The 26,597-nt window shown below is 44.6% G+C and overlaps 4 protein-coding genes and 1 non-coding gene across 5 annotated transcripts; 2 read left to right on the top strand and 3 right to left on the bottom strand.

Moving 5' to 3' along the window:
- The first annotated feature begins 1,061 nt into the window (after window positions 1-1,061).
- On the top strand, window positions 1,062-5,140 carry LOC103631993 (FRIGIDA-like protein 4a). The gene is made up of 3 exons (XM_008653853.3): window positions 1,062-2,640; window positions 3,639-3,817; window positions 4,051-5,140. Exons 1-3 carry the CDS (start codon window positions 1,686-1,688, stop codon window positions 4,738-4,740), a joined length of 1,824 nt encoding a protein of 607 aa, XP_008652075.1. The 5' UTR covers window positions 1,062-1,685; the 3' UTR covers window positions 4,741-5,140.
- A 5,916-nt stretch (window positions 5,141-11,056) lies between these two features.
- On the bottom strand, window positions 11,057-11,129 carry TRNAK-CUU (transfer RNA lysine (anticodon CUU)). The gene has a single exon. It is a non-coding gene; the product is annotated as a tRNA-Lys (tRNA).
- A 1,141-nt stretch (window positions 11,130-12,270) lies between these two features.
- On the bottom strand, window positions 12,271-13,146 carry LOC100275864 (uncharacterized). The gene has a single exon (NM_001149833.1). It carries the CDS (start codon window positions 12,875-12,877, stop codon window positions 12,368-12,370), a length of 510 nt encoding a protein of 169 aa, NP_001143305.1. The 5' UTR covers window positions 12,878-13,146; the 3' UTR covers window positions 12,271-12,367.
- A 2,380-nt stretch (window positions 13,147-15,526) lies between these two features.
- Window positions 15,527-21,580, bottom strand: LOC100273543 (Folate-biopterin transporter 1 chloroplastic). Its single transcript, NM_001147961.1, has 9 exons — window positions 21,367-21,580; window positions 19,848-20,110; window positions 19,637-19,701; window positions 19,394-19,556; window positions 18,426-18,574; window positions 18,091-18,339; window positions 16,789-16,957; window positions 16,618-16,710; window positions 15,527-16,290 (listed from the first exon to the last, which is right to left on the bottom strand). The coding sequence occupies exons 1-9, from the start codon at window positions 21,482-21,484 to the stop codon at window positions 16,006-16,008; spliced, it is 1,554 nt and encodes a 517-aa protein (NP_001141433.1). The 5' UTR covers window positions 21,485-21,580; the 3' UTR covers window positions 15,527-16,005.
- A 252-nt stretch (window positions 21,581-21,832) lies between these two features.
- On the top strand, window positions 21,833-22,910 carry LOC109940949 (uncharacterized). The gene is made up of 3 exons (XM_020541347.1): window positions 21,833-22,182; window positions 22,257-22,449; window positions 22,534-22,910. The coding sequence occupies exons 1-3, from the start codon at window positions 22,070-22,072 to the stop codon at window positions 22,828-22,830; spliced, it is 603 nt and encodes a 200-aa protein (XP_020396936.1). The 5' UTR covers window positions 21,833-22,069; the 3' UTR covers window positions 22,831-22,910.
- The last annotated feature ends 3,687 nt before the right edge of the window (window positions 22,911-26,597 follow it).

Genomic DNA, 26,597 nt, shown 5'->3' with positions numbered 1-26,597 from the left:
TTGCATAAGTACGATTTATGTGATTTTGGGCATCAAATTATTTGTGAATATATTGTTATTCACTGTGCAAACAAGCAACACGATTTGAATAAAATAGAAACCGTTGAATTTGAATTTGGAAAAAAATTACTGTTTGGATTATAGTTTTTGTTTTTTTCTTCTGTTTTAGGACTAGTTTGGGAACCCCATTTTCTCAAAGGATTTTTTCGATTTTCTCAAAAGAAATTAGTTTATTTTTCCTTGAAAAAATGGAAATCATTGGAAAAATGAGGTTTCCAAAGAGAAATTAGTTTATTTTTTCTTGAAAAATGGAAATCATTGAAAAAATGAGGTTTCCAAACTAGCCAGAAAGGAAAACTGGTTCGTTAACTTTGGTGTGGAGGCTTCTCAAATGATGATTGAAAAGTCTAGTTTTTAGTGGACATTGACCGTTGTTTTTGCTTTTTTTAGACTATCTCAAAAACACTATAGTATTTATTGAGACTGCTGGCACCTTCAAGGCTTCAGACTGGCCGCAGCGCTTGCGCTGCCCCCTCCCCTTGCCTAGGGGCCTCTAAGCCCGCATCGGCTGACACTAAAGAGCCCCCTACGCGCTGCAGCCGTAGAGGAGGACGCGCACGTCCCCCAGATTATGGGGAGCACTGTAGCGCTCCCTTGCACATTGCTCCCCTATTTAATAGTTGACAAAAAAATGCAATAAAAGATGAATAGTGATAGATATTGATATTTTATAGTTGTAATGTGGTATAGGAGGATAATATAGGGGAAACCGCTGTGGGAGATGAAAAAATAGAGGGTGAAATATTGACGATGTAACACAAAAAAAATTATATAGAGGAAAAATTTTAGTGAGAACCTCTGCCGATAGCCTCAATAGATAGGGTGATGGTACGCAGTTTACCTATGTGAGGACGGACGGTGAATGTCCTGATGCGCAGGCCACCACACCAGCATGCCATATGCAAATCCATCGACCCGGACACTGCTCACTGCTAGTGCTGCCCTACTCATTGCAAGGTACTAGTGGCTGCTGCCACCACTGTCCCGTGCTCGCGCAAGATGGCGCGGGATTTGCAGCGTCGGCACGGCAGCCATCCGATCCGCTCGCCGGCGCCCGCTGGTGTGTTGTGTGTACGTGTACGTTTCCCGGGTGCACCCTGCACGCGCGCCCCGCTCCCGCCATGCCATTGCCATCCCATCCCACGCACGCCACCAGCCAGCCAGTCCACTCCGGGCGCAGCGCAGCGCAGCGCAGCCAGCTTTCCCCGCCCTCTCCTCCCGCCACGCCACCGCGCCCGACCACCAACGCCTGACGTCTAGGCCCCACCAACGCCCCTGTCCCACTCGCACGCGGCACGCACCGTTCAGTCCCCGCGTACGCGTAGCACGGGGCTGCCACCCGACCCACTCCTTCCCGCGGTCACTTTACAGTTGCCCGCTGCCTGCCTCCCCGCCGCACCCACCCACCACCCACCCACCTCTTTATTCACCCCGACACCCCCCTCGCCTCGCTTTCCCCCTCCTCTCATTCCATTCCACCCACGCCGCCTGCCTGCCCCCTCGCCTCGGGGGCGAACCACGAGAAGGGGATTCCGGCTAGGGTTTCGCGGATCGAGAAGAGTCAGGGAAGAAGCGGGGGGAGAGAAGAGGGCGGCACCTAGGGTTTCCGCGGGCGGCCCCCCCGCATGGCCTCGCCAGCTGCAGCGGCGGCGGCGGCGCCACCGCCGGCCGCCAAGGAGAAGGAGAAGGACGCGGAGGAGGCACCGGTCACGGGGGACATGGTCAGCGCCGGCTTCGCAGAGCTCGAGCGCCAGCAGCAGCTGCTGGCCACCTGCACGCGCCTCTACCAGCAGCTGTCCGACCACTTCGGCTCGCTCGAGCGGGGGCTCGCGGCGCGCTCCGACGCGCTCCGCGTCCGCCGCAGGGCCTTCGACGCGCGCACCCACCGCGCGCTCGACTCGCTCCACCGCCGGGAGGCCTCCATCGACGCCTCCGTCTCGCGCGCGCTCGACCACCTCCACTCCATCTCCGCCTCCGCCTCCGCCGCCGCCGCCGCTTCCTCCAAGGCCCCCGCCACCTCCGACTCCGACTCCGAGGGCCTCGCCGAGAGCCTGCGCGCGCTGTGCGCGCGGATGGACTCCGCCGCGTTCCTGGGCTTCGTGGTGGCCCGCCGCAAGGAGGCGGACGCGCTGCGGGCCGAGATGCCGCCGGCGCTCAAGCTCTGCGTGGATCCGGCCAAGTTCGTCATGGACGCCGTCGCCGACGTCTTCCCCGTCGACCGCCGCGAGGTCCGGAACCCCGCCGACCTGGCCTGGGCCTGCGTGCTCATCCTCGAGGCCGCCGTGCCCGCGCTCGCCGACACGGACCCGGACATCGGCCCCGCGCGCCCGCTCGTGCCGCGGGCCGCGCGCGACCGCGCGCGGGGCATGGCCAGGGACTGGAAGGAGGCCGCCGAGAAGAAGGGGGGCGTCGAGGGCGCCAAGCCGCCCGACGCGCACGCCTTCCTGCAGCTCGTCGCCACGTTTGCCGTCGCCGAGAGGGAGGACAGGCCGCTGTACCGCAGGATTGTCGTCAGCTTCTCCTGGCGCCGCCAGATGCCACGCCTCGCGCTCACCCTCGGACTCGAGGAACAAATGGCCGGTATATGCGCTTCTTTCATGTTTTGCTGTTGCCTGCATTTCCATTTTGTTCTACAATTTTTTTCTTTGGGAACTACCATAGATAGTTCTTTGAGGTAGATGTTTGGGCGCCATGTGCTGAAGTGGTGAACCTTAGGGGTTCAGATGGTTGATTTGGGGATAACCAAGTGTGCAGTGGGTGCAAATTGCCCTAGATCCGTCGTTGAATTGTCACTAGGATTAAGTGGACGCCATCATTAATTGTGGATCAGAACAGCAGCTGTAGTATTTCAATAGGCTCTGAAGGAGGGTAAAAAGAAAATCACCTAGGCAAAATGAGTTGAAAAGTTCCTTATTTATTTTCCACTGCTAATTACTCTACTGTGCAAGGGTATGATAGTAGTAGTAGTAGTAGTATGATTAGATTTTTTTGTATGTCTTTTTAGAGCAAGGCCCGCCTTCCTGGTGGTCTCTTTCATAGCCATGTGCAAGAAAAGGTTGTCTAGTGTTTTATCAAGTGGTCAGGATAACTGTCTTCTGTACATGATGCCATCATGCCCTTCTCTTGGGGGCCATTGCTTTAGCCTTCAGATGTCGTCAGATTCTTGTGTCTACAGTACTGTTGCCTTAGAGTGAAAGGCAATTCTGTGTTGCAGTGTCGTTAACAGCAAGTTTCTGGACTCTCTTGTTCCAATGCTGCACACCCTCACTGCAATGTTAGGAAGTGCCAAACGGCCTTCTTTTCTATTCCAAATTCCAATGTACACCACTACATTATCTTATTATAAACTATGCTGCTACAACAAGCGGCAATCTCGTGCCTTTTTGCTGCCAAATTCATGGCAGTTTGGTTTTATCTTCCAGAGTACCCTCACTGCTGCATGGATGATGCCTCTGTATGTGCTATTTCTATTTCTTGGTCATATATTTGCGTGCTCTCTGAGTGACAGATAGTCTTTCATGTGCTCGTTCGGACTTAGGCAGATTAGTCAGTACATGTTAATACCTTTTCTTTTGCAGATATCATTGAGGAACTAATTGCTAAGAGGCAGCAGCTTGATGCTGTAAATTTCGCTTATGAGGCTGGGCTTCAGGAGAAGTTCCCACCAGTTCCTCTTTTGAAGTCCTACCTGGAAGACTCTAAGAAGACATCAACCGCTGCTTCAGATAATTCAAGCACTAGCAGCGGCCAATCAGGGGTTCGTATAATATAACAGCAATTCTAAAGTATCTCTTGAATCTGTTCAACATAGAAAAATATCTCTTGAACTCAGGATTGACTTTTGAGTTTAATATATGTGTCTAGTGCTGCTATTATCCTCTTTTAGCTACATGTAATGTCAGTTATGTATCATCTCCCTTGTTGGGCTGGTTCCATTTTAATGTCTCTTTGTTTGTATCTTATGGGTTCTGATGTTTTATTATACTGCAGAGCAATGTGAACAAGAAAGAACAGTCTGCACTGCGAGCTGTCATCAAGTGTGTTGAGGATCGTAAACTAGAAGCTGAGTTTCCACTGGAGGGTCTTCGGAAGCAACTTGAAGAACTAGAGAAAGCCAAGACCGAGAAGAAGAAGGCAGCATCAAGCGCTACCAGTGGCGGCAGCGGCGGCCCTGCAACCAAGCGCATCCGTGCGAGCACTGGAGGCCCAATGCCTCCTGCCAAGGCAGGTCGTCTCACTAACAATGCTTGCGTGTCTTCTCTCCCAGCTCCCACCACATTGACCCAGTCTCCCTCCCACGCGTCATACGCCAACACCTCCCCGTCCCGCACCTCATACGCCAATACCTCCCCATCCCACGCCTCATACGCCACAGTCTCCCCAACCCATGCATCATACGCCACACCCTCCCCTCCCCATGCATCATACGCCACAGCCTCCCCTTACCCTTACGACAGGCCGGTTGGACACGGCGTGTACTGCACCCGGAGCCCGCCGGTGATCAGGGAGCCATATGTTTACCCAGCTGAGGAGGTAGCCACCGTCAACGTCGGCATTCCCATGGCCTACTCCACCCCGCCCATGAGCTACCCTGCTGCCCCCTACGGCGGCTATGGCAACGGGATGCCAGCTTACACCAATGGAATGGCTCCTGCCTTCCACCAGGCTTACTACCGGTAGGTTCAGTCAGGAAACGAAGAAGTCGCTGATGAATGACATGACAACAACTGATGATGCCAACGACTCGAAACCCCGCTCAATGGCCCTGTTTTGTAGCGACTGACTACAACGGTAGGTTGGGTACCCCATCTTCCATGTCCTTACCACCGCTACTACTAGATGTGTTGTCTTTAGCTCCTCGTCTCATCTTAGTCCGCTACCGTAATTTTTTTTACTACTACTAAGGAACCTGGATGTAAATTATGTATGGTATCAGCGAGACTGTCGTCGCAGCCTTATGTAATTCTGTTCAGAACTTTTGAAAAACGAAAAAAAAAGAAGAAACCAGCATGTAATCCTGAAGTACCGGTCTACCGGATGTACCGTGGACTTAATTAGAAGTGTTTTTTTTTATAGTTTACTTGTTTGGTGTTGATGTGTGTGGGATGGATGGTCTCGGTGCCTCGTTTCTTGAGATTTGATTGTGCATGCTCATTGTTTGTTTGTTTTGCCTGTCTTATGTCCGTCCAAGGCGTGAAGGGTTTGCCAGTGAACTGGAATGTGATGGTCATTTTAGATCATAATAATGATGTGGGGCTGTAGTGGTCACATGCCCCTGCCTGGCCGATTTGGTACCAGTGTAGTGTCAAGAGCCCGGCATGCTAGCAGATAAATCATGCATGCATGCTTGGATGTCCTTGATGTAGCTTTTGTTGTTTTGCTAATGGAATGTCCTTGATGCTAGGGTGTGTGTTTGGAAGTAAATTATTTTAAAACTGTGGTTTTAGAATACTCGGTTTTAATGGTTTTAGAATACAACGGTTTTAAAACACAACTGTAGTATTTTTTTATATTATTTTTAGCAATATGTGTTTGGAGACAGAGTATCTCAAACCATGGTATTTAGTATACATGTAGAAGGCTAGTTATTAAAAAAAAAGCTTTGGGATAGAGGGGAGTTTCAAATAATCTAAAAACATTATAGTATCTACAAAACCATAGTATTCAAAACAAAGTTTTTTACAGTTAAACACCTCTTGACAAAAAAAATACTATGGTATTCTGCAACACTCTAAAATTACTTTGTTTCCAAACACCCTATAAGTTCTATTATGCTCATTTACATGTCTATGAAAGATGATAATGCAGGTGCTTTGCTGATGACGATTGTCGTTCCTGATCTCATGGTCATATGATCACTACTTATGTGCTGTTTGATTCATATATTTATAATATAATGTGTATCTGATAACGATAAATCATATTTGTGTAAGTCCAGCGTAATCATATTTGTGTAAGTCCAACGTAATTAGATACCACACTAGAAAGTGAAAGTAATATAAGTCTATTCAAACTTATTACGGCTAGTATCCGAATGTGAATTATTATTATTATTACTATCATTTACGTTACATTTCGTGAATCAAACAGCATGTTAGTCCTTAGTACGAGTTGGTTGGCTCCCTTTGTTTTGCTGGAGACATCTCTAAAAATCTTATACATAAGCATGGTTGTGCTTATATGAATTGTCTGGCCTTACAATCTTCTTCCCATCGACATGATTCTGTTCATAAATATGCTAACAATATATTGCAAAGTTGCTTTAGCTCCTCACAGGTCATCACCCCCCACAGCCCCACCCAACACATGCTTCGTGGCATCATGAACGACCTGCTCTCTTTGATTCATGTCCCCTAGTGGCCGAGCCTTGCACTGTTGAGTTGGCAGGCTCGTACCGGCGTACATCAGAACATGTGTGCAAGAAAACCAGGGTAAAAATGACTACAAGAAGTTGTATAGACTAGCTAAATCATGGTAACCTTAATCAGACTGTAATTCAAACACGGCCTAGCAACGATTCCTACGGGACTCAGAAAGCAACACGACGGTAAAAATGAAATGCTTGAACTTCACCCGGTGTAGGAATCAGACACTGTAATCCAGGTAATTCCGATTCTCTTCAGCGTCTACGGCGTGGGTAGTAACTAATTTGAACAGGAAGATTCTGATCTGTATTTTGACTTTATCTGATGTCCTACATCTTTCACTGCTGGATTTTGTCCTACATCTTAGGGCTTGTTCGGTTATTCCCAACACACATGGATTGGATGAGATTGAAAAAAATTGAGAAGAAGTTTGACTTACTTGGGATTCAAACACATCCAATCCCACTCAATCCACATGGATTGAGAGCTAACCGAACAAGCCTTTATAGTTACGCAGAATATGATTTTATACGGTACATTATACTGTAAATAAATGTACTATTTATACAGTGAAGTTTAAAATAGAATATAATATGAGAGATAAGATGTTTAAACTGTTGGACACAGACTTGTGACGCGGCGTCACATCATCAAAATCACCCCGACGTGAAAAAAGCCGAGTTTTAAAGTGCAAGGGTGATAAAAGCTAGTTTTATAGTTTAATAAGGAAAACCTGATGGTCGCAATAGTTGAAGAGGTAAATCAGATTATTTTCTACCCTCCCCGTCTCAATTTATGATTGGTTTGACTTTTTTTAGCAAGCTTGATCATTTCGTCTTATTTATTTATTTGGGAAAATAAAAAAACCAAATCCATATATAAAGTATATTAAACGCTAAACGTTGTCACAGTAAAAATATTAATAATTATGATTTTTTTGAACAAGATGACTCTGTCAAATTTAGTGTAAAAAGGTTAGATAAATTATAAATTGGAACAAATAGAGTATTTGTTGCTACTACTACTAGTTACTCCCTCTGTCCTAATTCATACTTCGTTTGATTTTTTTTAGCCACACATCGTCGGCGGCGCGCCTCCTCCTCTCATTTGGCGCATGTCCTCCTTCATTTCCTCGGTTGTTCTTTCTTGTCCCGCTGCCTGCACGGGCACATGGCGACAGAGAGTCGCGACAACGGTTCAAGACGCTTACCGACGATGGGAAAGGTGTGTCGTGGGTGGGATGTGACGACGTCAGTTAGCGACTCAGAGGGAAGCACGATAGGCCGATGTCCTCCGCGAAAGAATCTGGCTGAGGGAGACAGAGGCGGGGATATAGATATAAAGTTGGGAGTTAATATAAGCGCTCGTGATGGTTGTAGGGTCGGTTGCGCATACAACACATGAGGGTTTATCTTATCTGGTTGTTAGAGGAGACATGGTTGATAAAAAAAACAGATATACACACTTCTCGGGTACTCATGGTTTGTGTAGTTGGTTGCACATTCAAGAGATAAGGCTTATCTTATCTGGTTGCTAGATGAAACATGATTGATTGCGCATCCAAGATACAATGCTTACGTCTGATTGGTAGGTGAAACGTGGTGTGGGAGAAAAACAAACATACGGGTTTTGTGCATGACACACGACGGTAAAAATGTGCCTTTTCAATTACAAAAAATAATGAGCTGTAGAGTAAATATGACACGTCATGTCGTTTTACCCTTATACCATCATCAAGTGTTGTCTAGAGTAAATAGATGACTTCACTGTTTCACGTGATTAGATCTACCGTACCCCAGGCTGGGACTGGTTCAAATCGGGCCACAAAAAAAATTTGACGTATTTTCTCCATGGTCCGTGCCCGACCCCAGCACCATTCCGGGTCCTCAGACCATGTCCTCACGGTGAAAGAAACAAACAAGAATGGATGACAATATGACATGACATGAGATGACGTGACATCCTCTCGCCTTTCGGTTGTGCAACGCAGACGCAACTGCAAGGCATCTCGTCGTCGTCGTCTCGCACCAAAAGTCGAAAAGTTGTAGGTGAAACCCCCCCCCCCCACCCCCCGCTTTTTTTTTTGTGTATTTTGAGCCTTTCTCGAGAAAAAAAATCACGTTTAGACCTTAGAAAATTTTAATGTTATTTTTGGATTTTTTGCTCGGTGACGTAGCTTATGGCGCCGAGGTACGTACTGCGCCGTAGCACCGAGCTCGGCGCCATAAATCTTGGCGCCGAGCTCAATTGTGTACACAAAGCTTGTCTAGTTTAGTTGGTAAAGCGTAAAGCTATTAACCTTGTGGTTGTGGGTTTGAGCCCTATGGGTGGGTGTTTTAATATTTTTTTTGTCTTTATCACTGATTTGTTTTTTTTCAGATTTTTCGTTTATGTCGTTGTCGTCCAGATTTATTTCTCATCCAGTTTTTTTTTGTTTTTATGACTGATTTGTTTATTCGTCCAGATATTTTTTTTGTTTATCCAGCGAGCACAGCAGCTGTGTGCCACAGCGGCCGCGAGCCATCAACTTCCCCCCTTATTTGCTCAGCAAACCTACACCTAGGAAAATCAAACTGAACCGCAAATGGACTATAATGTTTTAAACTTCTTTTGGAAATGCAATTTGAAGATTAGCATAGGAATAACAATTATATTTCTCTTTGTCACTGATTTGTTTTTTTCAGATTTTTCGTTTATGTCGTTGTCGTCCAGATTTATTTCTCATCCAGATTTTTTTGTTTTTGTGACTGATTTGTTTATTCGTCCAGATATTTTTTTTTATCCGGCGAGCACAGCGGCTATGTGCCACAGTGGCCGCGAGCCATCAACTTCCCCCCTTATTTGCTCAGCTAACCTACACCTAGGAAAATCAAACTGAACCGCAAATGGACTATAATATTTTAAACTTCTTTTGGAAATGCAATTTGAAGATTAGCATAGGAATAACAATTATGTTTCTCTTTGTCACTGATTTGTTTTTTTCCAGATTTTTCATTTATGTCGTTGTCGTCCAGATTTATTTCTCATCCAGATTTTTTTGTTTTTGTGACTGATTTGTTTATTCGTCAGATTTTTTTTGTTTATCCGGCGAGCACAGCGGCTGTGTGCCACAGTGGCCGCGAGCCGTCAACTTCCCCCCTTATTTGCTCAGCTAACCTACACCTAGGAAAATCAAACTGAACCGCAAATGGACTATAATGTTTTAAACTTCTTTTGGAAATGCAATTTGAAGATTAGCATAGGAATAACAATTATGTTTCCCTTTGTCACTGATTTGTTTTTTTCCAGATTTTTCGTTTATGTCGTTGTCGTCCAGATTTATTTCTCATCCAGATTTTTTTTGTTTTTGTGACTGATTTGTTTATTCGTCCAGATATTTTTTTTTTTGTTTATCCGGCGAGCACAGCGGCTGTGTGCCACAGTGGCCGCGAGCCGTCAACTTCCCCCCTTATTTGCTCAGCTAGCCTACACCTAGGAAAATCAAACTGAACCGCAAATGGACTATAATGTTTTAAACTTCTTTTGAAAATGCAATTTGAAGATTAGCATAGGAATAACAATTATGTTTCCCTTTGTCACTGATTTGTTTTTTTCCAGATTTTTCGTTTATGTCGTTGTCATCCAGATTTATTTCTCATCCAGATTTTTTTTGTTTTTGTGACTGATTTGTTTATTCGTCCAGATATTTTTTTTTTATCCGGCGAGCACAGCGGCTGTGTGCCACAGTGGCCGCGAGCCGTCAACTTCCCCCTTATTTGCTCAGCTAGCCTACACCTAAAAAAATTAAACTGAACCACAAATGGACTATAATGTTTAAAACTTCTTTTGGAAATGCAATTTGAAGATCGGCATAGGAATAACAATTATGTTTCTCTTTGTCACTCAAAAAGTGACCTACAAACTAATAGCATGGTTATACAAACTAATAGCATGGTTAGATCTATGCATCGTTCCCTTGATGGGAACTCAGCATTGAATGGAAAGGTTAATTAAATCCGCGGATTAACTATACTGTTTAGTTTAGTATTATGTAAATTAAATATAAAAGTGAGGGACTGTACCCCTACGCATAGACACAAGCTCACAAAGTATTTTGTTCACTTGAAAAACTTAAATTTGTTTGAAAAACGTCATGGTAAATAGAGGGAATGGAATTAGGTATCAACTAGTGGAGTAATTTATGCAGTAAATTCTAAAATATATCATCCATGAGACAAGTATATAATAGAGTATACTAGTATACTTTTATCTAGTGCAGAGAAAAAAAAGATAAATATGTGTGCTTCTTTTTACTGGGAATATGTTATTATGTATTTAGAATTTATGTTCAAAAGAACTCAATGAAAATATAATATTTTTATTTGGTCATGATTGAAGTAAGAGTGTTCTCATTTGATTTTTATTGTGGTTAGCTGAGCAAACAAGGGGGAAGTTGACGGTTTGCGGCCACTGTGGCACACAGCTGCTGTGCTCGCCGGATAAAAAAAAACTGGACGAATAAACAAATCAGTCACAAAAACAAAAAATCTGCATAAGAAATAAATATGGACGGACAAATCAGCGACATAAACGAAAAATCTGGACAAAAATAAATAAATTAGTGACAAAGACAAAAACAAAAAGTATTAAAACGCCCACCGTGGGGCTCGAACCCACGACCACAAGGTTAAGAGCCTTGCGCTCTACCGACTGAGCTAGACGGGCTTTGTGTACACAATTGAGCTCGGCATCAAGATCTATGGCGCCGAGCTCGGTGTCACGACGTCCGTTTGTGCCAGCGCAGCACGTAACTCGGCGTCATAGTCTATGCCGCCGAGCAAACGGTCCAAAAATGACATTAAAATTTTCTAGTGTCCAAACGTGATTTTTTTCCGAGAAAATGCAAAAAATTCGTCCTCCCCCCACCTCCAAATGTTTCTACATAGGAGAGAGAAAAGGAGAAGGGCGATGCGTGTATCTTCTTTGCAAATGCTTTAGCAGCTGCAAAGTGCCAGCGACGTAGGAGCATCACAGCCTAGTTAGCGGTTACTTTTAACCAGTTTTTTTTAAAGACCTAATATTTTGGAGCACCAGAATGCCTAGCTACTTTTTACCCAGAAAAAAGAGAAAATAATCCTCCAATCACCTTCTCGTTCAGGAATCCTTCTCCAAGGCTCCTCCAATCACCTAAACGAAAGGGATTCACCAGGAGGAGGAGGAGAAGTTAGCTAGTTTGGCAAGCAAGCTGGGGGGCATCTTTGGAAAGCAAAAGATATGTGATAAAAAGGCAAGTAGATATGAACTAGGATAATAAAGTTGACAAGGAAATGTAGACCAATATACGATGCTCAAACATTTTGATTGGATGCGCTCTCCATGGCATCCCCCACCCCCCTGAGGATGCAATTATTGTATGGAGCCTAAAAGAATATTTGTTTTTTCTGTTATGGTGCGTGCAAAACAAACTCTACTCCTAGATGTGTTCTTCGGGTGGGATTGGTGATTGACTGACAGGCATTATTACAAAAGAGAAATTGACGAGAATATAGATAAATACACATCAAGATTGTGACCTAAGTGCCCAGGCTTGAGACACAGACAACGGGATGATAACAAAAAACAAAATTTGATTGACCTCCAAATCACAACACAATCATGTCCATCCATTCAGCACGGCAGGTGATGATGTACATGCATGGTTCACAAACAGATGAACTGCTTGCCAAAGGTGTTGTATTGAAGCTGGGTGGAAGAAACTCCTGACCAAGTGCACACGCTCAGAGAATTAGCAGCAAGGGCGGATCCACAGGCATTATTATTATTACTACTACTCTAAGTGCATCGTTTATCATCATCTCGCGCGTCATATAAATAAATATTTGGTATTAGTATAGTAGTAGGAATAGAAACAGGCGAATCAGCAAAGCAGTGGAGATGAGTCATGGACGGGACATGTAGATATACTATACAAGCACGAGGACGCGCTCCGTGCCACCGAGGACAGCGGCCGCGTCGTCGGGGCCGGCGCCCTTGGGGACAGTGACGACGAGCTCGCCCTGGGAGTAGGTGGCCGTGGCCATGGCAGGGCGCGTGCAGGGCGGGAGGCGGAAGCGCCAGCGGTCGAGCTCGAAAGCGGCGGCCCCATCGTCGTCGACCCCGCCGCCGCCGTCGGCGGGGGAGAGGCCCCGGACGACGACCTTGGTGACCCCCGGGTGGATCTCGACGGCGTGAGCGCGGGCGCCATCGGGGGAGACCCCGTCGACGGCCGCGGCGACGAACCGCAGCGCCGCCGCGTCCTCCTCGACGGACACGTCCGCGTCGGCCGCGAAGGGGAGCTCCAGCACCTTGGCGAAGATGTGCGGCAGGCGGCGCAGCTTCTTCCCGCCGAGTGCGCCCGCCGCCGCCGCCGCCGCCGCCGTGGCGCAGCGCTGCACGGCGATGGTGCGCTTCCGCGGAGCCGGGTGGACCCTCATGGCGAGGTTCCTTGCCGCGTCGTGGGGGTACTCGGGGCTCAAGAGGGAGACGGCCAAACGCTAGCGACGGACGCGCGCGCGCGGTGGAGAGGGCCGGGCCGGGCGGATCGAAGGGGCGCCTCGGAACTCGTGCACGTGGAGGGATGCGGCCTGCGGAGGTCCGTCCGTGCTCGTCTGGTTCTGGGCGTCTGGCCCTTGCGCTGTGTTGGGGAATTGGGGCAGGGGAGGGAGAAGACGACCGGAGGGAAGAAAAAGAATTGGAAGCGCTCTGTTGTGCGGGAAACCGTGGGGCCTCTAGATAGGGATTAGGATTCAGGGCGTTTTTCACCCGTCTCCTATAAAATAGCATTACTGTTAGATATTAATCAGAAAAATAAATGTGAACTAATTTTAAAACATACCATCTCCGTTCATAAATATGACACCGTTTATTTTTATCAAAAAAACTTTAATCACTCCTCTTATTCAAAATATTTATTTAAAAATGTAAAATTTTAAGTTAAACACAAATCTACGACAAAACAAATCACAAAAAATAATTATTAACTCATTAATTTTTCAAAAAGTCAAAGTTTTTTTTAAAAAAAACAACGGTGTCATATTTATGAACGCAAGGGAGTATCATATAATTATATAAACAATGATTAATTAGTGAGATAAATCTGTTAACCACAAGCAGCTTCTTATTACCTTATATTTACCGCAATGGCGACTTAAATGGAATTAATAGATTCGTCTCGTCAATTAGTTACTGTTTATGCAATTGATTTTAAAATTAGTTTTCATTCGGTTCTTCTAGTATCTACTCGTGATAAACTAAGAAGGTTGTTCGTTTCGGATGAAAGCTTGAATTGCTGTAATTGTAATTCATAGTAAAAAATATTGTAGAAGCATTAGAAGTCAGTACGGATTAACAATCTGAAGATTAGATCCACACGGTCTTTTAGAAGTTGATAAAACGAGATTAGGATCAGGATGATGCTTATAACAATGTTATTTTTAATCTATTTCCATCAGATCCTCTATTTCATTCCCTATCTTATCCACTAATTCAAACTTTTCTCTATAAACAGTATCCACCGTTCCGCATCCCATATTTTCACACTCTACTGACGAGAGTCTAACCTCTACTAGTGGAATGGAAGCATATCGTGTGCACCTGTGACTTGGACCTTGCAAACATAGAGCCAGAATTACGATATATGGGAAAGCCGAGCAATTTATCAATACTATAATAATATAAAAATATAACATGATATATGCACATACGTACACAAGTTTGCATATTACATTCAAGTATTTATATTATTAGGTGGTTTTCATGATAGACTTTAATTTGTGCAAAAAAAATTAGATAAATCCAATCCACCCCCTATGCATCTTAATCCTTTCACCGTTGTTTTTTAGATGAAATTTATGCAAGAAAATTTTAGAAAAATCCAATTCACCGCTCTAATGTGCATCTTAATCCTTTCACTACTGTTTTTCTAGATTAAATTAAGCATAAAAATACCTAATTTTTTTAACAATAGCAACCATATCCTGAGCTTTTCTAATAAATACAATAAAATGCTTGTAACAGTAAAATAGAATTCGCCACCTGTCACCGTCAGGACTTGCATGGCAGCCTTATCATACAGATAATGAGACAAGTACCATTTGTACAATTACAATCTGTAATCAGTTCATAGTTGTTCATGATTAGGTCCTAAGATGCTTGTGAATGGTGACGGCCAAGAAAAAAATGCTCTTGCAAGGAAAAAAAAGGAAGGGGATATGGCCGGAAAGCCTGGATCTGAGATCAGAAATCGGATCGGGATACAAATCTCCAGCCTTTTTATCAGAAAAAGAAAACGTTGCAGTTCAGAGTTGACCCATAATTGCAATGGAAACAGAAGCCAGTCAGGATCATTCATGTGGCATAATAATCTAAAAGTGCTGATTAGACGAGCACTTAAACTATGGAAACATTGGCTGGAATGCTGACACGACGCATATGCCTACATGGAACCGATTGTGATATAAAATCAAGATGTGATGGGGGTGCACTGGTCCAAGAACATGATGTGGAGATGATGTTGATTTAAGCCTGAATGCATTGCAAATTGAGATGATGTCTACTGTAACCAAGTGGCATCGTTTTACATTCTGACGAGCATCGCAGGCAGAATATTCAGGGTTTATATGATCATTTTGCTGATCTCCATTTCCATGCAAGAAACTGTCGAATAGACCACGTGTTTGAAATTTGAACTGACTCATCTCATAAAATTCAATAATACAGTTGTTTTTTTAAAAGAATTAAAAGCAGTGATTATGTTCTATAGCACTGGAAGGGCAAAACTGAGAAAAAAACACAACTAAGGGTATAAGTGAGCACACCACCAAAACTGAGAGCATCGGCTTAAAAAACCCTTCAATTTAACCTCCAAACAGACATAAAAGGGAAGGTCTATGGTTATACACATACCATCTCTTGTCATTGATATCGGTACTTGGCACTGCAAAACTCAGTGAGTTATTATGGACGATGGACGCATTTCTGTTGTGCTGTTTAGTTTTCTGTATGTTCCTGTCTCTGCGATTGCACTTTTTTGGGGCCTAGTAATGTAAGCAGAACCTGACACTGTACGACAAGTCAAACTGTGTGCAAGTATTTTTCTTTACATTTCCGTACTCTAGGTTTCCAATAATGTATACATACTCCCTCCTTTTTTTGGCACAATACATTTGACTTCGCAAGGTAATCCCCAATTAATAGCCTTTGACCACTAGTCTAATTTTCATGGGGTCGCATTAACAACAAAAACTCAAAGACTCTAGAGAAAGATAAAACCTACCTTGTCTTCGTGTACAAGGTAGCTTAGAAACTAAAAAGAGGTGAGTACCTGTGCGCCATAGATCATTTGCAGATCATCAATGAATCACTTCCATCACACAGGTTAATAGTCACAGGAGATACTGCCTGATGATGGCGGTGACCGACTGAACTTAAATCCAGTGTGATTTCCGTATTTCTCTACTGGCCTTTTGAATTTCAACTCGATGGGCCATATCTGAGTTGAAGCTGGGCACTGTGGTATGCTATACTTGAGTACCAGAACAATGGAGATAAAACCCTCAGTAAATCAGTTATTTTTTGTTTCTCCGTTATCGGTGTCACCTGATCCCTCTGGAAGGAGACCTAAAAGAGGTAAGGGCAGCAATGAACTAAGATTGCAGACGACAATCAACAGAGGTAGGTTCCCAAAGGTATCCCTAGTGACCCCAAATATCCGAGTTAGACCAGCACCAACCAGACCACCAGTAACACTTCCAGCATTAGAAATGGACATCAAAGTTGCAAATAAAGTGGCTTCCATTCCTGGAGGGCACAACTTTGCAGCTAACACCAAGACTGGCATAAACGATGCCTGCAAGAAGGTTTAGACAACATAAGCTTGCATTCAAGGAAGTAATTGAAGGATAGGCGTATAAAAGTGTCAAAGCTAGATATTAATATAAAAATGATGCTCTGATTGTAAACATGGGTGTTGAGACTGCTCTCCTCAAAATAAGTCAACATCTTCCTAAGAATAGGTACCCAATTTCACAATTATGGGCATATATGAGTACAATATTACAGGGCCATTATGTCACGTAAAGGGGTACATGATCAGTTAAATGGTTTTTTTTTACTTTTTACGCAATCATGTAAAACACACTCTACTATTACTAAGCATTGCAGTCATGTTACATACCTGACCAAGGACTGTGATGATTAATGAATCACCAATAGAAAACCACTCATCGCTGATCCCAAGCTGCCGATTTAGCCCAGTTACAAGAAGCACCTAAATATATACAATGCAGTATGTTTAAAGGATAGAAAAGAATTGCAGCACCAATCGAGAAAACAATATAAAGAGCACCTGTGTCATCCCAAGAGCTGAACCTATAATGGTTGTCACAAGAAAAATCTTCCTCAGAGCAACTTCCTTCAGAAAATAGTTGTAGAGCCCAACACCAAGCAGGGATGCAAAAGAGGTTACAAGCTTCACGCGCCCTAGAAACTCCGGAGTGAATCCAAGCTTATTTGTGCTGGAATATATTATTGAACATGAGACCATTCTAAAATTCTTACAGACAAAAAACAGTTGATCATTTCAGACAAGAGGCAGGTTTATCATGGAAAACCCAAACAGGTAACACATGTGCACAGAAACAGGAGAATACAAAGAGAATGACAAGCAGAAATGTAACCATCCATCCACAACATGTGGCTAAAATCATATACATAGGATACAAAAGAAACCCCCAACCCACCTGCCAAGGGACAAATCTGAAAAAAAAAAGATCTGACATGTTCTAACGGGGCGAAGCCACCTGCACGCTCCTATTAGGCCAGTGTAACTCAGTGAAAATCGGGCATCTGTTACAGGTTATTAAAATGCAAACTATAAGCACTAAGCATCTGACATACTTGTTTAATTATTTAATATCAAAATAAGCATAACAAACTTGATATCATGTTCAGTCAAAAAATTTGAAATTATATTGGTTGATATCTTCAAACTGCTAATACACAACTCGTGAAAAATGGGGCCAAACATAATGAAAAAGAAGGCGAAAGGGCCTCTAGCGTAATGATTAAGGCTTCCGAGTAGCATCTTCATATCCTGGGTTTGATCCCCCTCGGGGGCTCCACCCGCTTCCGGGTTACATCCTTCGCGCCACCCTACGGCTGGTCCGTTGCAGAGTGGGCGATGACGGCCACTAGGGTTCAGGTATTTTCTCGGTCGGGACCATGTTTCGGTCTTTTCTTAATATAATATCGGGAGGGCAGTCTTTCCCTCCCCGACCGAGTTTTTTATAATGAAAAGGAACCTTTTATTGGTGTGTATAAAATTAGGATCCAAAGTTAATCATTTTTTTCTGAAAACAAAGTTAATCAAAATCATTACTTTGCTTTGTATTTTGTGAAGCAAGATAGTTTTTCTTGATTTCATGTACAGTTTTACAGCCTATGCCCTATGATAGTGTCGCCTCTCCAAATAAAGATAAGCTAGAGGAACATCCGGCAATCAGAATAAGCTAAGACCTTTATTCTAGTCTGTGAAAGTTATAGTTATTGGATTGCAATTAACTCCAATGCAACAGCCAAAGAGTAATCGAATAAGCCATGAAGATAAGACACATCATAGATTAATGCCGTAATAATTTTTCATACATACATGAAGAAAAACATAGCAGAATCTGACTGCGGTGTTGCTTGCCAAAGAAATATAAACAAGGTCGGCAACAAAATGTTAGGTTGCTTTACTGAAGCCCAAAGCTGCCTGACATGCTGCTTAGAGCTCTCAACAAATCCGGAACCAGAGAGAAAGGTATTGTGTTCTCCAGAAGGAATGCCATGTTCATTTACAAGAACTGCAACAGCAGATGTCATCAGGGGTAAAAACGCTGTAACACCAAAGACAAATCTGCATTTACAGGAATACTTTTATCAGTATACTGAACTATAAAACAATAGGCTTCGTGTTAGCTCAAGTGGTTAAATAGGACAAACCTTACTCCATAAGTATCCACAAGTGAACCACTGAAATAAGCACTCACAATTCCTCCAAAGGCAGAAGATCCCCAACAGAGTGACTGGAGTGATCCAGATGTACTTTGAGATTCTCCACGGGCTCTCTCAACAACCATAGAATCCACTACCTACAGTGTTCCCACATGTGGCTGAGACAAACCTTGAAGCAATATACATGCAAAAGTTCTTGTTCTACAGTCCCAGCATGAGGTGGAAATGATATGATGATAATTTTTATACAATAAAAAATAAACATGGATAAAAGTTTATCACATTGGCACATTTGGCCAGATACATCCAATTTAGGGCTAGACAGGCCCCAATGATTTGATTAATTTGAATAGCATAAATAACTAAAAATTGGTTCAAGTGGCCAACCTTACCGTGTAAAACTTGAACTGGAAATATAAATATGTTGGGATTGACCAACATTTTCTTGAAGGAGCAGTGTTGGTTTGCCAGAAAGGTGCATTATTATAATTCAAACTAGAAAGCTAGTAAGAACAAGAGCCTTGAAGTGGAAATAGTGTATGAAGTAGCTGTTTTTACTTTTTAAAATAAAATAACCCAAGCTAATTCTAAAACTAGTCGATGAGGTTGCACTTAGTAACAATACAACGAAAAATATTGTACAAACAATGATCACAGATCCACTTGGACTATATATAATAGAATAAAAAGCTCAGTATAGAAGGAAACCAATTTCTCACGTTCATTGAGAATATTAAGTGGCATAGCAGGTTAAAAAATCTACTAACATAAATACGACCATTGAAGAAGAACAAGTATCAATAAACAACTGGAGCATACCATCACTTACAATGATTGCTAAATGCTAACAACTAAATAAGTGTAACAGAGAAGATCTAATACTATTGATCATCAGCATAAAGGATAGACCAAAGATAATTCGAGAGTAGAATATTGAGTTTGCAGCTTGCACTTACAACATCTGAGAAGGCAACAGAAAGTGAGCCAAGAAGAATAGAGAATGCTGCGCTGTATTTACTGCTCACTACTGTGGCCATTAAGCTCCATGAAAGTGCTCCAAGTAACCCTGACAGAAAAAGATATGACCTTCTTCGATATCCAAAGAGTGGAATGGAATCACTGAAAGGTGAAAGTAAAGGATTCAAAATCAAGTGTACACCTACATCAGAAAGAATTAGATGTGGGAGGATTTGTGGGACCTGATAAAGCCATAGAGGGGCTTGATCAGCCACGGCAAGGACGAGAAACCAGATACCACTGCAGTCTGTATTGAAGAAACCAGCTTAGTCACTTAATAGCACCTATTAACTAAACAGTGGAAACATTACATCATGAAACAAGAACCAAGCTCTAAAATTCAAATACAAAGATGGTACGTGGAAGGCAAGAAAGCGAATGAGCAACACATACCTCAGCTGGATCTAGATGAAGATCATCTTTCAAGTAAAAGCTCACAGCAAGCCGTGCAAGACCTAAAACCCCTTGCACAAAATATACAATGGCAACTGCCATATTATCAGGGGACAGATCCACCCCAAACGCCGTGAAATATCTCGACCCCGGCTTGCTCATGCGCACATCATCTGTGCTAGGTTGCCGCCACTCCTCAGAGTGTCGTCTACTACTTGAATCACCCTTTGTCGAGCCCACTTGATACCTAGGCATGACATTCCCTACAATAGGTAACACCGTTTGAGACAATACTGACGCTGAGATAAGCAAAATTGGGACCACTAACTATTTAAGCAATGGATTGTGGTTTGAATTTTGAAAAAAAAAAACATGTGGCTAAGAGAAACATCCTACTAAGAGGGTGTTTAAATGCACTAAAACTAATAGTTAGCTGCTAAAATTAGTTGAGACAATCAAACAGTCTAGCTAATAGTTCAGTTATTAGCTACTTTTAGCAAATTAGCTAATAGTTAGCTAGCTATTTGTTAGCTAACTAATTCCACTAGCAATTTTTATCTAATTAACTATTAGCTCTAGTGCATTCAAACACTCCTTAAGAACATTGTTTGAATGTACTAGAGCTAATAGTTAGTCAGCTAAAAATTTGTTAGTAGAATTATCTAGCTAACAAATAGCTAGCTAGCTATTAGCTAATTTGCTAAAAGTAGCTAATAGCTGAACTATTAGCTAGACTGTTTAGATGTTTTTAGCTAATTTTAGCGGCTAATTATTAGGACCTGTTTAGTTCGCGTTTTACTGCCCCAGCGATTCACGTCGTATCCAGATCCCTTATTCGGTGTTTGGTTAGATGACTCCATAACAAATCACAGCGCGAGCAGTTAAGGCCATGTGGATCGAGGCGTAAGTGCACTACCCCTCCTCTGGTGCTGTTACTGCTTGATCCCATGGTGAATACCTATAGTTACCAAATAGATAGCGCTAATGCATGCAACGCAACAAATACCCGTGGGAGCTGATTGTATTACCGTTGGCGCTCCCTTGAATGAACCAAACACCACCTTAGCTCTAGTGCATTCAAACCGGGCCTAAAAGCTTTACTTAACTAGCTAGATTCCACTGTGCAGCATTTCAACGGCGACGTGGCCTTCACGTCCCAGCATAATCTTCTCTGTGCACCAATTCACTCAATATGGGGAATGACACCATGCACCGCTCACCCAGCTCCAATTTACAAAAATTGCAGCCAGCAGACAGCAGCTGCTGCTGCATTGCGCTAACTGACGATCCCAGTCGCACAACGCTAGCGGCCAGAAGACAGAACAGGCTACCTCCGCCAAGCAGGCTCTCCGCCACCCATTTCCTCTCCCCAATTCAGCTCGATCTCCTGTTCCACCACACGAAATCTAACGACACGCTGAAATCCCCCCCAGCGCGAGAACCCAAAGCCGCAAGCCCGTCCCAGATCCCAGGAAACCAGATGGCTACCAAGTCATAGAAGAGAGCGCCTCGAGCTCACCGCCGGGCCGGTGGTCGGAGGACGATGCGGCGACGCCACGGCCCTCGAGCTCGAGAGGGCGGCGGACTGCGGCCTCCTCGTCGTACGCGTCGCGTGCAGCCCACCCCACGGAGGCCATCCCGCGCTACCCAAAGCCCGCGGACCGCAGCGCGGTCTCCGGTGAGACCTTGAGAGGGCGCGGAGGTCGGAGGCGAGACAGTGCAGAGCACGGGCGATGGGCCGGAGATGTTGGAAGCAAGATTGGGCGCAGCGCAACGACCCCCCATGTTTCTCTCCCTGCCATATTGGGCCCACCAAACACACCCGTGACGCGCCCCCTTCCCCACGCTGATTTGTTGGACTGGTGGGACGAGCAGGGCAGAACAGTGTTTACCTATCTGATCAGTGGGACCATGCTAACAGTACTCTATCCTTTCCATTCACCACCCCGACTCCCCGAAAACCCCAACTTTTTTGCAATTTGGCCCTTTTCGGGTTTTTTTCCCACATTTATGCCCCTGGCAGTTTCATTTCAAAAAATGGACCCTTAGCTCGGCGCCGTCATCATTGGCGCCGAGCATGTGTGTGCCGGCGCCAATACTATTGGCGCTTATACGTCAGACGCCGGTGTGATCTGGATTGACGTGGCACGTACCTCGGCGCCATAGATCTTGGCGCCGAGGTAGGCGCCCGGTCAACGACGCCTACCTCGGCGCCAAGATCTATGGCGCCGAGGTACGTTCCTATAAATAGTACCCTACGTCTGGCTTGTTGCTGTGCTCATTTCAATTCTTCTAAACTAGAGATGTCTAGGCGTGGTAAATATGCTAAACAAAGGTAAGTTTTGGATCTGCCTCTTATTTTGTGAGTCTATTATATTTCTGATTGTTATAGAGTTTATGGAAATTTAGGAAGGGTCCTTTGACCGGAACTGCCTTCGACCCGCTGCCTTTGCCAAGTGGTGTTCCAGTGCCTATGTGTTTTTGTGGTGATCCTTGTAAGGTCGATAAGTCTGAAGATCATGACACCTATCGACAGAGGTATTGGATGTGTGCTAACTTTGCATTTGAGCCAACTGTTGTTCAACGTCGGATGAATTTAATGGTGAGAATAGTCTTGTAATATGTTTACATTTGTGAATGTTTTTGTAAATGTTTTTTTGCGTACTAATAATTGCACATTTTGTAGACTCCTCCACCGCTATGTGATTTTGAGCAGTGGATTGACACCGAAATATCAGAGAAAGATAAGAAGTGGCTGGAGAATCTTCAAAAGTGGGATGCAGAGGACAAAGAGAGGATGAAAAAAAGACGAGAGGAGCTTGCTGCCGAGCAACAACGTGAAGACGAAGAGAAAATGAGGCGTGTTGCTGAATGCAGGGAAGATAAGGAGAAGAAGCTTGAGCGTGCACGTCGTGCAAAGGAAGCAATGGAGGAGAACCCTGATGCATTTCGCAAAGGCAAATGGCCCCGTTGTACTCAGTAGTATTGGTGTTTTATTTGAAGTTATGTAATAATGAACTTATTATTCGGTAATATGTATTGTCGAACAATGATATTTCGTAATGAATTACCTTCAAATTGATGAAAAATTACATAAATACATAATTGATGAAAAGTAGATTTAAAGCAATTCTTGAAGGCGACTTGAAGCAATTGAAATAGATAACCAACACGCTAAAAGCAATTGATACATAAGAGTTTTCTAGTAGTGCTCCCACATTCCAAATTGAGTTGAGCCTTCCCCATAGTATCCTCCCATTGTTGGTGTCTGCTGTGGGTGCGGTGGAGACGACGGAGGACCAACATTCTTGTTGTGACAAGGGCAGCAACAATATGGATCTGGGCATACTTGCACCTGTGAAGCACCACCATTGTTTGTGTCTCTTTCTTCCTCATCATTTTTGTTGCTTACTTCTCTCTCTAGATCAAATATCCTATTCTGTAGGTAGGATATGTATTCCGCATGAGGAAAAATTGGACGAGGATCTACCCAACGAGTGAACCCACAATTCTCCTTGACCAATGAATGCTGCATAAATGTTTATAGTTAGTTTCACTGAACAACAAAAGTATTTAGAAAAAGGACTAGAAATTAATTTGTACATATGCATAAGGACATCTGAAGAAACGCCGGCCTCCATCAATTCCACCCTCAACGAACATCTGCACCAAGCAATCCTCGCCATGCATGCACAAAATTATAGCAAAACAATTTAACATAATTAACACAAAATGCTTGCACAATAAACAAAAACCATATAAAATTTACCTAAACGGTCGGGGATGAACGTCGACGACGCGGGCGAGGAGCGAGCGCGACCGAGGAGCGCGCCCGGAACGGGTCGACGGCCGTGCGGCGGCGGTGGGAGGCGTCCGGCCGTGTCGGGGCGGCGGCGCGGTCAGGGCTGGCGGGGCTGCTGGGGGGCGGGCGTGGCGGGGCTGCCGGGGGGCGGGCGTGGCGTGTCCGGGCGGCGCCGGTCGGGGGAGGAGCGGCGCCGGGCGGGGCGGCGGGGGCGCTTGCGGGGCGGTGGCGTGCGGGTGTGGGCGTGGCGGCCGGTGACGGGGAGGAGCGGCGCCGGCCGGGTGTGGGCGTGGCGTCGCCGGCCGGGGAGGAGCGGCGCCGACCGGGTGCGGGCGGGGCGTCGCCGGCCGGGGAGGAGCGGCGCCGGGCGGGGACGGGCTTGGCGTCGCCGGCCGGTGGAGGAGCGGCGCCGGCCGGGGGCGGGCGGGGCGGCGGCGGCCGGTGACGGGCGGGGCGGCGCCGGCCGGTGGTGGAGCGCCGCCGGGGAGTAGCGCGGGCCGGGGAAGGAGCAGCGCCGGCGCGGGGTCTGTGCGGCGGCGGTGAGTTCAATTTTTTTTGCACAGAAGGTCGACAGAGGTTGAATACAGGGGGTCGGCGCCAAGATCTATGGCGCCGACCCCCCGGACACGTGTTGAGCCGCCGACACGGGGGTCGGCGCCGTAGATCTTGGCGCCGACCCCCTGACACGTCACTGCCAGCCAACCGCCACGTCTGACGTATAAGCGCCAATAGTATTGGCGCCGGCACATGGAAGCTCGGCGCCAATGATGACGGCGCCGAGATAAGGGTCCATTTTTTGAAATGAAACTGTCAGGGGCGTATTTGTGGGAAAAAAAACCCGAAAAGGACCAATTTGCAAAAAAGTTGGCCGAAAACCCCCGATCACTGCCATATTGGGGCGGAAAAAATGTATTTAACCCAAATTGCACAGCCCAACAAGCCGGCCGGTGTCATCTGGTTGGATAAGGCCAGTCCTATCTTTCAAATTATAGGTCGTGTCGTTTTATTTTGTTTTTTTATCAGTTATATTTAGAAAAGCCACAAACGAATTCTAAGAACATATCTAACAAGGTAACTAAAATTGTGTTCTAAAGTTAAAATACATTATTTAAAGTGTTTAGAACACTAAAAACAAAATTGCACTTCAATAGTTAAGCGACAAATCATGTATTTTAGAAAAATAAATTACATTATTAGAAAAGAAAATGTTAGGAATAATGTAAAAAAAACAAGAATAGTGGTAGGACACTAGTCTGGAGTGATGTGCCCTATGTTTTTTCTTATGAAAATACACTGTTGGATTTTTTTTAATAAGTTGAGCCCTATATTCTATAGAAACCAATTCCTCTAGTGTAAATGTCCAGCCACTGAGTACAGAGGTAGACGCAGACAGTCCCGCACGTCAGTGACCGACCGACGGCTACTTCCAGCCACATTCCTGCAGAGGATCTCGCCGGGTTTAAGATAAGGCACTTTTGGAGATGCTGAAACGGAGATTCCTTCCTATTAAGCCGATGTGACTTCCTCCACGGTGACATAGTCCACGTCGACTAAAAAATAGCTACCGCACGTCTACATGACGCTTCACATCACCACCGTACGCGTGGACACCTCCAGCTCCTGTGTTATTTCATGTGCACATGCTTGGTCCACCGTTCCAGCTTCCCAACGAACAAAAAAGGAAACCAAACCAGATGTGTGGACGTGCCTAGAAGCCTCTCGGTGTGCCTCCAGTTTCCTTACTACGGCGGCCACGCTGCCAGCGGCGGCAGCGACGACGCTGCTGCGTGCGCCTCCATCGAGCCCACGCGACGTTTCTTGGACAATAATAGTGTTGCTGCATCCGCCTCCATCCATCCCACGTTTCCTCGAGGTAAAAAGAGTCTCAAACTAAACTCTGATTGCTTTCCACCATGCCAACATTGTCTTTGGTTTTGAATCTCTGCAATACGACCTCCACCTACACTTAGCACACATGCTTTTGGGTCCCTTTTTTACCTCCGCCTACACCGGAAGTCATACATGCCTTTTTATCTCCTCTATTATACCACATTGAAAACCCTAACTGTGCCCAAAAAAAGACTTGCTAGACCGCTCCTAGCCAAGGTCTCGGCGGGCTCAACCAAGGTAAAAAAGAAGAAAAACAATTACTTCGATCTACAAAGACAACTCAATTCAGACTCAGAGGCTGCTCTGCTTTTGGCAAGCTCGCAATATAGATGTGTAATTACCCGATTGGCATAGCTGATGGCGTTGTGCATAAAAATGTTGCCCAACCTAAGAACATTTATTGTATAACTGTTGTAGCCTTTTGCTACTTCCCCACCTTCAACCACACATTCGTACACTTCTAATGGTACATAAAAGATATGCTCCTCCATCGATTTGTGTTTGTGTATGCTAAATCATAGCTTTTTAGAGGTTCTCCCCTAAAAAAAGAGTTTGGGGTGTTATGTTTTCATAAACGATGGGAGATTCATTCTCCACTAAAAAGATGATTTTAGGGGTGCAATATTTTCCTAAAAAAGTAAGAGTTCTTGCTAACATTTCTTATCTTGGTCTTCTGCAGGAGATGATCCTTTTTTATATATTCACAGATGTAGTGGGCATAACCAACTAGGATCATATATACATACCATTGCAAGGGACATCTAGCTCCACGTTGATATCACCGACGCCTAATGTTGACCTTGGATTAACAATATATATTGTGGGTTCACATAGAAATACAAACTTAGCATGAAAATATCGTAAGCGAGTGCTAAATCAACATCGATTAGTTTTTAGAGGTAATGCCTACTATTTATGTTGATAGTGATTTATATAGGTTCATGCATGCTACTTCATTGCTGATTGTTTTTTGTCTTCTCATTATTTGTTTGCAAGCTCCCCTTTTTATACTGTTAAGGAATAAAAAAATTTGGTAAAAGGAAACACAAGAAACCACT

This window comes from Zea mays, chromosome 7, assembly GCF_902167145.1.
Source record: "Zea mays cultivar B73 chromosome 7, Zm-B73-REFERENCE-NAM-5.0, whole genome shotgun sequence".
In the NCBI taxonomy this organism is placed as follows: Eukaryota; Viridiplantae; Streptophyta; class Magnoliopsida; order Poales; family Poaceae; genus Zea; species Zea mays.
This window is presented reverse-complemented; position numbering and strand designations above follow the sequence as displayed.

Bases quoted from the DNA above. Each gene is read 5' to 3' on its own strand.
- LOC103631993 (XM_008653853.3), top strand. From the start codon at position 1,686: ATGGCCTCGCCAGCTGCAGCGGCGGCGGCGGCGCCACCGCCGGCCGCC. The intron at 2,641-3,638 runs GTATATGCGCTT...TTTCTTTTGCAG, and splicing joins ACTCGAGGAACAAATGGCCG to ATATCATTGAGGAACTAATT. The intron at 3,818-4,050 runs GTTCGTATAATA...ATTATACTGCAG, and splicing joins CTAGCAGCGGCCAATCAGGG to AGCAATGTGAACAAGAAAGA.
- LOC100275864 (NM_001149833.1), bottom strand. From the start codon at position 12,877: ATGAGGGTCCACCCGGCTCCGCGGAAGCGCACCATCGCCGTGCAGCGC.
- LOC100273543 (NM_001147961.1), bottom strand. From the start codon at position 21,484: ATGGCCTCCGTGGGGTGGGCTGCACGCGACGCGTACGACGAGGAGGCC. The intron at 18,575-19,393 runs GTAAGTGCAAGC...GGAACACTGTAG, and splicing joins CTGTTGCCTTCTCAGATGTT to GTAGTGGATTCTATGGTTGT. The intron at 18,340-18,425 runs GTTTGTCCTATT...CTGTAAATGCAG, and splicing joins GTGGATACTTATGGAGTAAG to ATTTGTCTTTGGTGTTACAG.
- LOC109940949 (XM_020541347.1), top strand. From the start codon at position 22,070: ATGGCGCCGAGGTACGTTCCTATAAATAGTACCCTACGTCTGGCTTGT. The intron at 22,183-22,256 runs GTAAGTTTTGGA...ATGGAAATTTAG, and splicing joins GGTAAATATGCTAAACAAAG to GAAGGGTCCTTTGACCGGAA. The intron at 22,450-22,533 runs GTGAGAATAGTC...CACATTTTGTAG, and splicing joins AACGTCGGATGAATTTAATG to ACTCCTCCACCGCTATGTGA.